The 12,528-nt window shown below is 38.4% G+C and overlaps 1 protein-coding gene across 11 annotated transcripts in view; it reads left to right on the plus strand.

The window, feature by feature from the left end:
• The window catches only part of LOC122557714 (liprin-beta-2-like), a 274,073-nt gene that overhangs the window by 202,013 nt on the left and 59,532 nt on the right, over nt 1-12,528 (plus strand). For all 11 annotated transcript variants that reach the window (XM_043705614.1, XM_043705608.1, XM_043705613.1 and 8 more), the window contains one exon: nt 6,669-6,761. In XM_043705614.1, the coding sequence (XP_043561549.1) occupies nt 6,669-6,761 (93 nt within the window). The remainder of the gene's footprint in view (nt 1-6,668; nt 6,762-12,528) is intronic.

Below are 12,528 nucleotides of genomic sequence, written 5' to 3' on the forward strand. Positions count from 1 at the left end.
AATCCATTGCCTTGTAAAAGGCAAGAGATCCTGCCTTTTACAAGGGCGTTTTTAACAGCCCTCTTGATGGAGATTGGTATGTATCCCAGCAAGCTATGTTTTCAACACTTCTTGAGACTGTAACACACAAAGATATTGCAGGTTATTTCATGCACATTAGTATAGTTTAGTAGAGTTACGTGTTCTGTTCTACCTGTAACGTAACTTGCTTACTGACTGTTCAAGCACCATCTGCCTCATCAATATCATGTTTTCTAATACTCTTCACCATGCCAAGCCATTAATGATGGTCTCCTCAACATTTGCTCATCAAGGATTGATTAATCCTAGGGGTTAGTTTATTTAAAGCAGTAAAACAGAGCTATGTAGCAGACATTTAGAGCAAATCAATTGATTTGTGGGTATATAGTTTGCAGATTCAAGCCAGCGAGCATTGCAATATTGTACAGGTTCAGCACATGGAGTTCTTAAATGTGTGATGCACATACAATACACAATGGATCTTACCTTTTCTCTAGAATCATGGAATGATTGAACACAGAAGGAGTCAATAAAATTCCAAAGGTATAACATTTATTTCTGCATTTAATATGATAAAATATCAGTTCTACCTCATTACTAACTCCAAGTCTACTAACTGTCTTTAAATTCTCAGACTGTTTATACAATCCAGTTCTAATTGCACGGGCGCTTTCTCCAATTGTACATTGACAAAATTCAACCTATTGTTTTCAGTCTTCACTTTCATGGCTGTCTAACTAGAGACTCCTGTATCTTCCTAGTGACTGGTTAAGACCATCTATTTCCACCCATAACATTGCTTGACTCTACTCCTGCCTTAGTTTTATTGCAGTTGAAACCTTCAACCATGCCTTTGACAGACTTGAATATTCCAACGCACTCGCTACCACTGGGATGCCACATTGTAAAGTTGACTTTATCTTAACTCATATAAAGCCAAATCAGCTATTGTACCAAAACATATTGACTTGCATTACCCAAGTCTGCTAAGGTCTTGAATTTAACATTATCATCCCTGCTTTCAAATCCATCTACTATCATGCCCTTTGTTTCTGTAACCTCATTCAGCCTCACAACCCTCCAAGCTCACTCCACTCCTAGCTGGTTTTGAGAAGACTTGTAGCTCAAATTCAGGTTTTGGATGTAGGTTTGCTCAATTAGCTGGAAGGTTCATTTCCAGACGTTTTGTCACCCTACTAGGTAACATTTTCAGTGGGCCTCTGGGCAAAACACTGTTGATAATTCCTGCATTTTATTTATATGTTTGGGTTTCTTTGGGTAAGTCATTTCCTGTAGTGACATCATTTCTGGCAGTGATGTCATTTCCAGTGGTGGTGTCATTTCCTATTCTTTTTCTCAGGGGGTGGTAAAAGGGGTCTAACTCAATGTGTTTATTGATCGAGTTCCAGTTGGAATGCTATGCTTCTAGGAATTCTCATGTGTGTCTCTGTCCTAGGATGGATGTGTTGGCCCAGTCGAAGTAATGTCCTTCCTCGTCTGTATGTAAGGATACTAGTGACAGAGGGTCATGTCATTTTGTGACTAGTTAGTGTTCATGTATCCTGATGGCTACTTTTCTGCCTGTCTGTCCAATGTAGTGTTTGTTACAGTCCTTGCAAGGCATTTTGTAAATGACATTAGTTTTGCTTGTCCGTATAGGGTCTTTCAAGTTCATTAGCTGCTGTTTAAGTCTGTTGGTGGGTTTGTGGGCTACCATGATGCCAAGGGATCTGACTTGTCTGGCAGTCATTTTCAAGATGTCTTTGACGTAGGGGAGAGTGGCTGGATGTGTTTTGTCTGCTTGTTTAGGTTGTTACTGAGAAATCTGCAGACTGTGTTCATTGGGTACCCATTCTTTTTGAATACACTGTATAGGTGATTTTCCTCTGCTGCAGTGTGTGGTGGATCATTGGAATAATGTTCTGATGCAGCTTCATTTGTGGATGCTGGGGTGATTGCTTTTGTAGTTCAATATTTGGTTCGTATGTGTTGTTTTCCTGTTAGACGCTGGTTTAAAGTTCCCCATTGGCTGTTCATTCTCCTGTGACATCTAGGAATGGCAGTTTGTTGTTAAGCAGGAATTATCAACAGTGCTTCACTTGGAGGCCCACTGAAGATGTTACCTAGTAGAGTGATGAAATGTCTGGAAATGAACCTTCCAGCTCAGCGAGCAAACCTACATCTCTGAACTCCACTTTTAAATGTGGAATCCCACTTCCCTCAAATCTAGCATTGGTAGTCCTAAATTCTGGAATCCTCTCCCTAACCATTTCCTGTTCACCTGTCTCTTCTCCTTTTAAGTTTGCTTTCAAACCTACTGCTTATACCAAAGTTAGTTACCACTCTTAATAGCTTCTGCTTTGGCTGTCTCAATTTCCTAGTTTCATAGTAGTTAGAAGCAGGAGTAGGCCATTTGGCCGGTCAAGCCTGCTCTGCCTTCATTAAGATCATGGCTGATCTGTCCATCATCTCAGCTCCTCCTACCTACATTATCTCCATCGGCCTTCATTCCCCTACCATGTAAAATCCCATCCAACTTTATCTTGAATATGTTTATTGAAGCTGCCTTTTAATGCTTCCTTGGGCAGAGAATTCCATAGATGCACTATTCTGAGAAAAGCAGATCCCCTTCATCTCTGTCCTAAATTTGCTCCCCCTAATCTTGAGGCCATGTCCCCTAGTCCTAGTTTCACCCACCAGTGGAAACTACTTGCTTGCCTCTGCCTTATCTATCCATTTCATAATTTCTTATGTTTCTATAAGGTCCCCCCTCATTCTTCTAAATTCTAGCGAGTACAGTCCCAGGCAGCTCAACCTCTCTTCATAAGGTAACCCCCTCATCTACAGAATCAACTTGGTGAACCTCCTCTGCACCACCTCCAAAGCCAGTATATCCTTCCTCAAGTAAGGAGACCAGAACTGAGCACAATACTCCAGGTGTGGCCTCACCAACACCTTGTACAATTGTAGCAGAACCTCCCTACTCTGAAATTTTGAGTGATAACACTTCTGTGAAATGCTTGGTGTCTTTTTCAATATTAAGGGCTCTTACTAATTGTATGTTGTTATTTCCTGATGCCTCACCCAATGAAAATATAAAGATATTAGTCCTGAAAATCTGTCTCATCTCTCTTTTCAACATCATTTCCAGGATTTGCAAGTGTTTCCTTGCGCTCCAGTGACTTGAACTGAATCAAGTGTTCAAGATGCTTCCTGAATCGGGCATATTAAAGCTTCCATCTCTGAGCTGTATCACAGTGGAGCTAGCGTTCCACTCCGTTTTCTGTTGATTTGCTCCACATCAGAAATTTGAGCACTTGGGTCTCAATTCATTTGCACCCGTGACATTGACCCAATCTATGCAGAATCAGCAAAATGCACTCGAAGCGATAGAAAGTTTAAGCATAAGTTACTTGCGTCCCAAAATCACTGGCACTCCCATTTCCCTTGGTTCACATTTCAATTGGCTGCCTTCAAGCCCTATCCACAGGCCCCTGGATTGAAATTGCAAGATTATACAAACCCTCTTCAAATGATGTTTATTTTCTCATGGGCAAGTGTGGATTTGGGGTTAGACTACTTAAGTCAGAGTTGCTGTAGTTGCATGCACGTTTGTGCAGTTGGTGACGGTAGAGGTTCCAATGTTTATGCTTACCATAATCTCTCTCTCTTGTCCTCTGCTGTTAGTATGTTAGAAAGATTTGCAAGTTGATACGGAACCTTTTGACAGCATTAGGAACAAACTTTCTTTGGTCATGAATACCTGGGATGGAATTTGAACTTGACTTTCTAGCCCAGAGTTGGGGATGTATCACAAAACTTCCACAGGCAAGAGTAGCACACCTTAACATTTTGAAAATGGTTGATTCACTAAAAAATTGATTACTAAATTGTTCAAAATGTTTAATTTAAAAGAAATTTAGTGATTTTTGTTTTAAATTGCATGCACAGATATGTTTGATATGGTTATTAACGGTTTATATTCTCACTGATTATTTCTATTGCATAATGAATTGCCTATCTTACAGTGTTTAAACATCTCAAAAGAGAGTTGCTATGGAAAGAATAAACTATTACTCTGCCTGATTCCACTTCCATGTAAGATTTTATGCTAGTGTTTATGCAAATTAATATTCATGGAAACTTGATCTGTAACCCAGCTTCTGCAATCTGAAGCACATTTGCGTACAACTGCAAACTTGAACCTATCCTACTTGACGTTTACCTCAACCTTTGTTACCAATTTCTGTGCAAATTTGATTAAGAATAAATACATTATTTAGTTCATGACTTAAAGCTTAGAATTAGCTTCAAAGCTAATGACTTGCAGGAAGAGTTATGGGTTTCAGCAACGCCTTAATTGATTCAATGTGCCTCATTTGGAAATACACATCAGTTATTGATGCATTATCCAAGCTGGTTTCCGCCATGTGATGTTTTTATAACCTCCCAGAGGCAAGAGCAAAGAGGGGAGGAGTTGATGGGGGTTGGGCATTGCGGCCTCACTGAATGTTTTTCACCTTGTGACTTGTTTCAGTATGAATGTAGTGGAGTGTAAAGTTCAGAAACTATAAAATGCAAAAGGTAATTGAAATGTAGCCTGCCTCCAAGATAACAGTCAGTTCAATGTTTTTGTCATGAGAACAAATTGGATTTGATTTAGTTTTTTAAAAAATGTTTGATTAGAAGCAGTATATTTTCACAATCAATCCCCAAACATCTAGGTTCCCTGAGGTCATGAATGTAAATCCATCAGAAGTGATGAGAGATTATTTCTGTACCTTTTGTGACTGTGGGTCTGTATTGCTGAGTGTCATGTGCTTTATACTCTAAAATTCACTCTTTTTACAAATGTTTTATCATTTACGGCATCAGCATGAGTTGTGTTATCTGATGGAAGTTCGTAATATTATGAGAACTTCTACTGTAAAATAAGTATGAAATGGTTTTTATTCCTTAAGGGTCTGAAACTCCTTTTGTTTAACAGTAAGTTAAATCAGCATTTCCAAAACAAAGTCATGACTTAAAGCTACATAATTAGATAAACTACCCAGTGAGTTAATTGCTGAAATGTTTACTAAATTGAGCTTGTGTAGTCCTGAAAAAGAGCAGCCAGGAGCAAAAGAAGAAAAGATCCATGCCAGCTGGCACGCTAGTTAGCAGCTTTAAAATAGTAGGGGGTTGGTGCTAAAGTAGTATTAGAGGAGACAAAATTAGGGAAACCTTCATGTAAACCCTACATCACAGAGGGAGGTCCTTATGCCCTGGGTGCATTTGCTAGTCCTTTGAAGGAATAGTTGTTCTTAGTCCCACGTTCTGCTCATTTTCCGTAACTCTCAGGTTCTTCACTCTTAGAGGTCCATTCATTTCCATTTTGAAATTATTTGTGTCAGTTTTCACTGCATTCTCGGGTGGACTATTCCATATCTCAACCGCTTGGAGTGAAAAGAATTATAATCTACTCACTAGAACTGTTATCAGTTTCAATCTGTTCCCTTTTGGTCATTTATTTGATCACAGGATGGAATAATTCCTCTTTCTGTCAACACCCCTCAACATTTTGAAAAATCATCTCAACCCAGGAGGAAAAGTCACTCAAACCCAAATGTTAACTCTGATTTCCCTCCACAGATGCTGCCAGACTTGCTGAACGTTTCCAACAATTTGTTTTTGTTTCTTAACCTAGGAGAACAGGCTTAATTTTTCCAGCCTCTTTTAATTGAAATACCTCATTCTTGGTAAACCACCTCTGTATCCTTTTCAAGGCCTTTATATCTTCAGAAGTGTTCAGAATTGTACACCATATTCGCACTGACACTAAAGAAGTCCAAATATACGTAAAGTGGTTTGAAACAACTACACTGAGCGTATCTTGCAATGAAGCGAAATAATTTCATTTTATTTCATTCTCCAAACATGATGACACAGTGTGACATTAATCTCCTCCACTAAAGATCTTCCCAAATATTTTACAAATGATGCTCTGTTTATAATTTTAAAATTATCCTTCAACCCATTGTGTATATTACTGCTTGCTTCTGTGATCCCATTTCCCTAACACTCTTGCCTCTGAGTCAGACGTTTGTGGGTTCAAATCCAATCCAGGAACTGAACACAAAAAAATGTAGGCTGATATTCCTGGTATAGAGGATGTGCTGCATTGTCGGAGATGTTGCCTTTTTAAATAAGATGTTATGATGAGAGTCTGCCCTCTTTGGAGCATGGGTCAGATTTTGCAGCATTATTGGAACTCTGAGATGTGTATGGTCTGTATTTATTGGTGTATCAATATCACCAAACCAAATTTTCTGGTCACTATCCCATCATTTGAGGGATCCTGCGGTGTACAAATATGCATTTAATTGATTGTAAAATGCGTTGGGAACATCTAGCATTGTGAAAGGCACCATATAGATGCATTTTGTTTTTATCAGATTCTCTAAGTAATTGAACAACCAATTAGTGTAGGGTTCAGTTTTTGCAGCCCCTCAATGGAGGTCAAGCATAACTCATTCTCACCTTCTGGATTCCAGTCAATAGTAAAATCCTTTAGTAGCTCAATAGGCCAGATTTTGTATCAGGTTATTCACCTTTATTTGAGAGGTTTTTTTGGTATTTACACCACTGGTATTTTACTGACATTGCAGAACTTGCTTCGGGAATTACGAAGTCTGAAATCAAAAGTGGAAGAGCTGGAGGATGAAAAGGTCCAGTATGAACAGAAGTTGGCAGCCACAAAGGTAAACATGTATTCCATTTGACACAGTTGTTCCTCAATAATTTGGAGATGCTGGTGTTGGACAGAGTTGTACAAAGTTAAAAATCTCAACACCAGGTTATAGTCCAACAGGTTTAATTGGAAGCACACTAGCTTTCGGAGCGACGCTCCTTCATCAGGCGAAGGAGCGTCGCTCCGAAAGCTAGTGTGCTTCCAATTAAACCTGTTGGATTATAACCTGGTGTTGTGATTTTTAACTTCCTCAATAAGTTTTGATAAGTGTGTCTCTGCTCAGTATTTAGATTTGACCATTTCACTTTCATTAGTTGCGTTAGTGTTAATTCCTTAATTCAGTGGTATGTTTTTAAACTCTCTCTTGGGCTGAGGGTATTTGGCAGGGCCATGTTTATTGTCATCCCCAGAAAAAAATTCTGCTTTGTCTTCTTCCAGAATTACACAGGATGCACAGCGCAGAAATGGACCATTTGGCTCACTGATATTTATGCTCTATATCATCATCCCTTTTACATATCACTCAATCAAATTTTTGTATTCCTTTCTCCCTCATGTTTATCTGATATCCTTTCAAACGCATTAGTGCATTCCACATTCTTGTAGTTCTCTGGCAAGAAAAGGTTATTTTAGATTCATCGTTGGATTTGACACTTTTTGACAGTGTTCTATATTAATGGTTCCCTAGTAATGGTCTCCCTCAGAAGTGGGAATATCTTTGTCTACCTTATTGAAGTCTTATAGAATTTTTAAGACTATGTTCGGTCAGGTAACCCATCAGTCCTTAGGAGTCATTTGGGATGAAGCCTGTGGAACGATTTAAAGATAAGGCTGAGAATTTTAACATAATTCGATGAGGATCAGGGAATGCAGGTTCATAATAGAACTGACTTGATGCAGACTAATTGGAGTTTGAGAGCAGCAAGGATATCCAGGAAATACAGGTATCAAGACTGCAAGTCGAACATTAACATCGTGGGAAGACTAGATGTAAGTTTGCTCGCTGAGCTAGAAAGCTCAGGAAATGACATCACCAACCCAAGGAAACCCAAACATATAAATAGAAAGCAGGAATCATCAGCAGTACTTTGTCTGGAGGCCCACTGAAGATGTTACCCAGTACAGTGACGAAACGTCTAAAAACGAACCTTCCAGCTCAGCTAGCAAACCTACATCCATGATCTGGAATTACGTCTCTTCCCAATTACAGATGGGTTGGTTTCTGAAGCTGCTCTCCAAATTTTAAGTCTTGTACAAAAGTAGCAGTAGCTAGTGACTTTCTGTTAAAGGTTGGGATTGTGTTGAACCACAAGCTCAATTGACAGTTTTCAGAACAAAAACGGCTCATAATTGAATCACTACTTAAATGCAGTAATGCATTCTAAGGTGCTCCATAGGTGCATTACCAAGGAAAACTTGGTACTGGGCTACATTAGGAGAAATGTAGATCATACGACCAAAACCTTGGTTAAGAAGGTTGGTTTTAAGGAGAAACTTAAACTGGAAGATAAAGGTTTTTAAAAAGTGCAGGCTTTAAGGAGGGAATTCTGAAGCTAGGCCCCAGGCAGGTGAAACCATGGGGAGAGGCAAGGCCATAGAGTTGTTTCAAGCCCAGACTAAGAATGTACATCTTGAGATGAGTTTGAATTGAGTACTTTACATTGGATGAATACAGCAAGGAGTTTATGAATTTCTGAAAATTGATAGTTTTATGTAGATGTTGCTTGAGGTAACTTAGAGCCCCATTGAATAAAACTGTAACCATGTATGAATAATGAATTGTGAATATGAAACACTAATGGTTATGGGATCATAAATATGAGCAGGAAGTATGACTCATTTAAAAAGCTTTTGGCCATCAGAAATTAGGCTGCCAGCTAGCAGACTATTAACTTTATATTCTTGGCATTGTGAATTCATTATATGGTATTACTGATATCCCATTTTGTTTCAGTGATTATAGTAATTTTATTTTGTGAAGTTGTTTTTTGTTTGTCGAAGTTTGGCAAGAGGGAAAATAAAATAGAATTGTTTGAAACTGGCATCCTAAAGTTGGGTTTGATAGTGATTGTATTTTCCCATTCTTTCATTTTTGGGAGCTGTACAGCACTGGTATGCAATCTCCTTCCTTTTCTAAATCCATCTATTCCTTTGGTCTTCTGCTTTTCCAACTGGGTATTTAGAGAAACCACTTCAGTTTAGTATTGCTCCTGCAGTGTTGTACAAAAATGACCAACTGCTTTGTTTTACAATTTTCTTGGACTTTAACAGGAAGCTCCAGTTTGCTAATTTCCAGATATTTCCTTTTAATTTAATATTAGAGATTAGGCAACACATTTTGCAGAATACACTTACCCAACCCTTTATTTTCCTAGCAGTGCCAAACAATGTCTGAACAGGAGAGGTGACTCATATGTGATAGTTTGTGGTTAGCTATATTGCTAACTTTGTCTCACCTTTTCACACGACAATAAATGCTTTGTTTATTTTCTGTAAATATCAAAAGATAGTTTGAATGGCATTGGCTGCAATTTCTTGAACATCATGGATGCGCACTATGAAAGTAAAGATTTGCATTTGAATTTCACTTTTCACAACCTCTGGACATCTCAATACCTTTCATGTGGCCAACAAAGCAGTTTTTTTACACCCCCCTCCCCCACCTTGTGTTTCGTCATTGTTGTTAAATAAGAAAAGCAGTAGCCGTTTTGCCCACAGCAAGCCTCCACAAATATCAAGACAATGACCAATGATTAAAGATCATCAACCTGAAACATTAACTAACTTTGTTTCTCTACTGAGCTTTTTCAAGCTTTTTGTGCTCTTATTTCAGATTTCCATCGTCAAGAGAATTTGCTTTGATGACATTATGACCATTTTAGAGATGTTGGTTTGGTGGGATAAATATTGTCTAACAAGATCAGGGAGATCTCCACTATTCATCACTAGGAGTGATGCTCTGTATCTTCTGCTCAAATCTTGGGAGTGGATCTTGAACCCACAACGTTTGGATTTTTCATACAAGCGTACTAACTACTCAATTCTGACTGGTGCTAACTTGCGAAGAGCCAACCAGATTAACAGTTGAATGTCACACACTGTAGTTCAGAGACTACTTGTGAGTTCTTGGTAATATTTTAAGCATGCCAAATTTGGAACATTTTATTTCAAACTCCTCACAGATGTGGTTTGCGAAATAACTAATAGTCGCTAGTTACAACACTGATTACTTTTGGAATATAATTATTGCTTTCTTAGTTGTCGAATTGCAACAGAGCCAAGTATGTGACTGCATTCCATATTCTCATGAGGCATACTGGGTGTTTTTTTTCCTAATGTTTCAGGCATAATATATCATAAATGATATAGTAACTTAGCACCAAACAGTGGATCATCAGCTGAACAGAGTATTTTAAGCTAAATGTGGTTTCACTCTTCCAATATACGAATGATTCAGAACTCACATGTCAGAACTGACACAATTGAGGTAAAAAAATAAAGTGCTGCAGAAACTCAGCAAGGCAGATAGCATGTATGGTGAGAAACAGTTAATGTTTTGAGTCCAGTATGCCGCCACTTCTCTCTATGGGTGGTATCAGACCTGCTGAGTTTCTCCAGAACTTTGTTTTTATTTCAGATATCCAGTATCCACAGCATTTTCCTTGTATTTTGAACCAGTTGAATCCCTGGTTTCATGAGTGGTTCCCATGTAGCTGCATGTTTGGTAAACTTGTTCATTGTTCATAAAGCAGGCTGTCACCAATATACAGTCCAATTTGATTCTCCCTCTTAATCTGACTTTTGATTCACATCAGCTTTAAGCCGAAAGCTGCCTTCTTTGTATTTTCTCCAGTGTACTGCAATGGAAGATTCTCTTGTGTAGAAATCTTTTGTATGTTCTGACTTGCTCAGCAATACCTCATTACAAAAGGTGTCCTGTGTGAAGGCTGGTCTTTAGCAATAAATCCTAAATCCAATGAGTTTTTGTTTCTTTAAAAAAAATTATTCATTTATGGGATGTGGGCGTTGATGACTGGCCAGCTTTTATTGCCCGTCCATAGTTGCCCTTGAGGAATGTGGTGGTGAGCTGCTTTCTTGAACTGCTAAAGTCCACCTACGATGAGTTGATCCATAATGCTTTGAGAGAGGGAATTCCAAGATTTTGACCCAGGGACAGTGAAGGAATGACAAAGTATTTCTAAGTAAGAATGGTGAGTGACTTGGAGGGGATTTGAAGGTGGTGGTGTTCTCATATATCTGTGCCCTTGTTCTTCTAGATAAAGTGGTTGTGGCTTTGGAAGGTACTGTCTGAGGATCTTTGATGAATTTCTGCAATGCATCTTGTAGATTGTATACACTCCTGCTACTGAGTGTCAGTGGTGGAGAAAGTGGATGCTTGTGGGTGTAGTGCCAATAAGCAGGCTGCTTTGCCCGGGTGATGTCAGTCGTCTTGAATGTTGTTTGTTGGGGCTGCACTTGTCCAGGCAAGTTGTCTAACTGAAAATAAACCAGTGTGCCTGGAACATAGAGACATAGAAACTTAGGATATTGTAACGACATGCAAGAGGCATTTTGAAGATGTATGAATAAGCAGGATTGGAGGAATGTTTTAGTTTAGAAAGGAATATGTCAGCAAACTTAAGTGGGCTAAAGGGCCTGTTCCTGTGCTGTACTGTTCTGTTCTCACTTGATGAAACCTATTACCCATAACTGATCTCATTAACAGCCAATTTCTGCTATCTGTTTAAATCTGGTAATGAAGTGTCTGCAGAACCGTCTGATCAGGAGCCAAACTGCAATTAACGTTGTGAATAAACAAATACTTGGCTTGTTTTCCTTTTAACACAAGCTGTTGTCCTCCATCCGTAGTTGTCATTCGCTAACCGTTCTCAGCTCCAAACTAAAATTGATAAAAGAAAAAATCAGCAAGGCTCTAACAGCTTAATTAAACCGTGAAATTCATTATAAAGTTTTTGAAGTGGACATTACAGCAAACCAACTTGACAGTCAGCTTTAGGTTTGCAAGCTGTAAGCAAAGTATGGCAAAGTCATTAAATTATATGCACAATTTAATGGAGTTCTTAAGTGATGTGGAGGAGTTGGTGCTGGACTGGGGTGGACAAAATTAAAAAATCTCACAACACCAGGTTATAATCCAGCAGGTTTATTTGGAAGCACTAGCTTTTGGAGCACTGTTCTTCCTTCAGGTCTTTGTGGAGTAGGACCATAGACACAGAATTTATAGTAAAAGATTGCAGTGTCATGCAAGTAAATTGATATATTTAACAAACCTAACAACAGTTGAGGTTTGTTAAATATATTATTTTACTTGTATGACACCTGATGAAGGAGCAGCTTTCTGAAAGCTAGTGCTGCCAAATAAACCGGTTGGACTATAACCTGGTGTTGTGACTTTTAACTTTCTTAAAAGTGAACTGTCTTAAAGGTAAACTTTTAAAAATAAGGTACCCATATAACGTATAATTAGGACTTGAACCCAGGAATATCTGAATTAGTCATGTGATTGGGATGACCATGTGATTCAAAACTAACACCTTTTTTAAATAAAGATTTTTTTTAAAAAGTATCTTTAATATTAATACTTCAAATTTTGTAGCACCATACAATTTAATTTATGGAATTAGAAATGGGCAGCCAGTTAATGTAACTTTACTGGAGTATTAAGGAATATAGAATCAAGGTGAGTGGATGGATTGAAGGTCAAAATCAACCATGATTAGTAGAATCATCTCAAGGGGCTTATTCACAATCTTCAT

This window comes from Chiloscyllium plagiosum, chromosome 16 (genome assembly GCF_004010195.1).
Source record: "Chiloscyllium plagiosum isolate BGI_BamShark_2017 chromosome 16, ASM401019v2, whole genome shotgun sequence".
NCBI lineage: Eukaryota > Metazoa > Chordata > Chondrichthyes > Orectolobiformes > Hemiscylliidae > Chiloscyllium > Chiloscyllium plagiosum.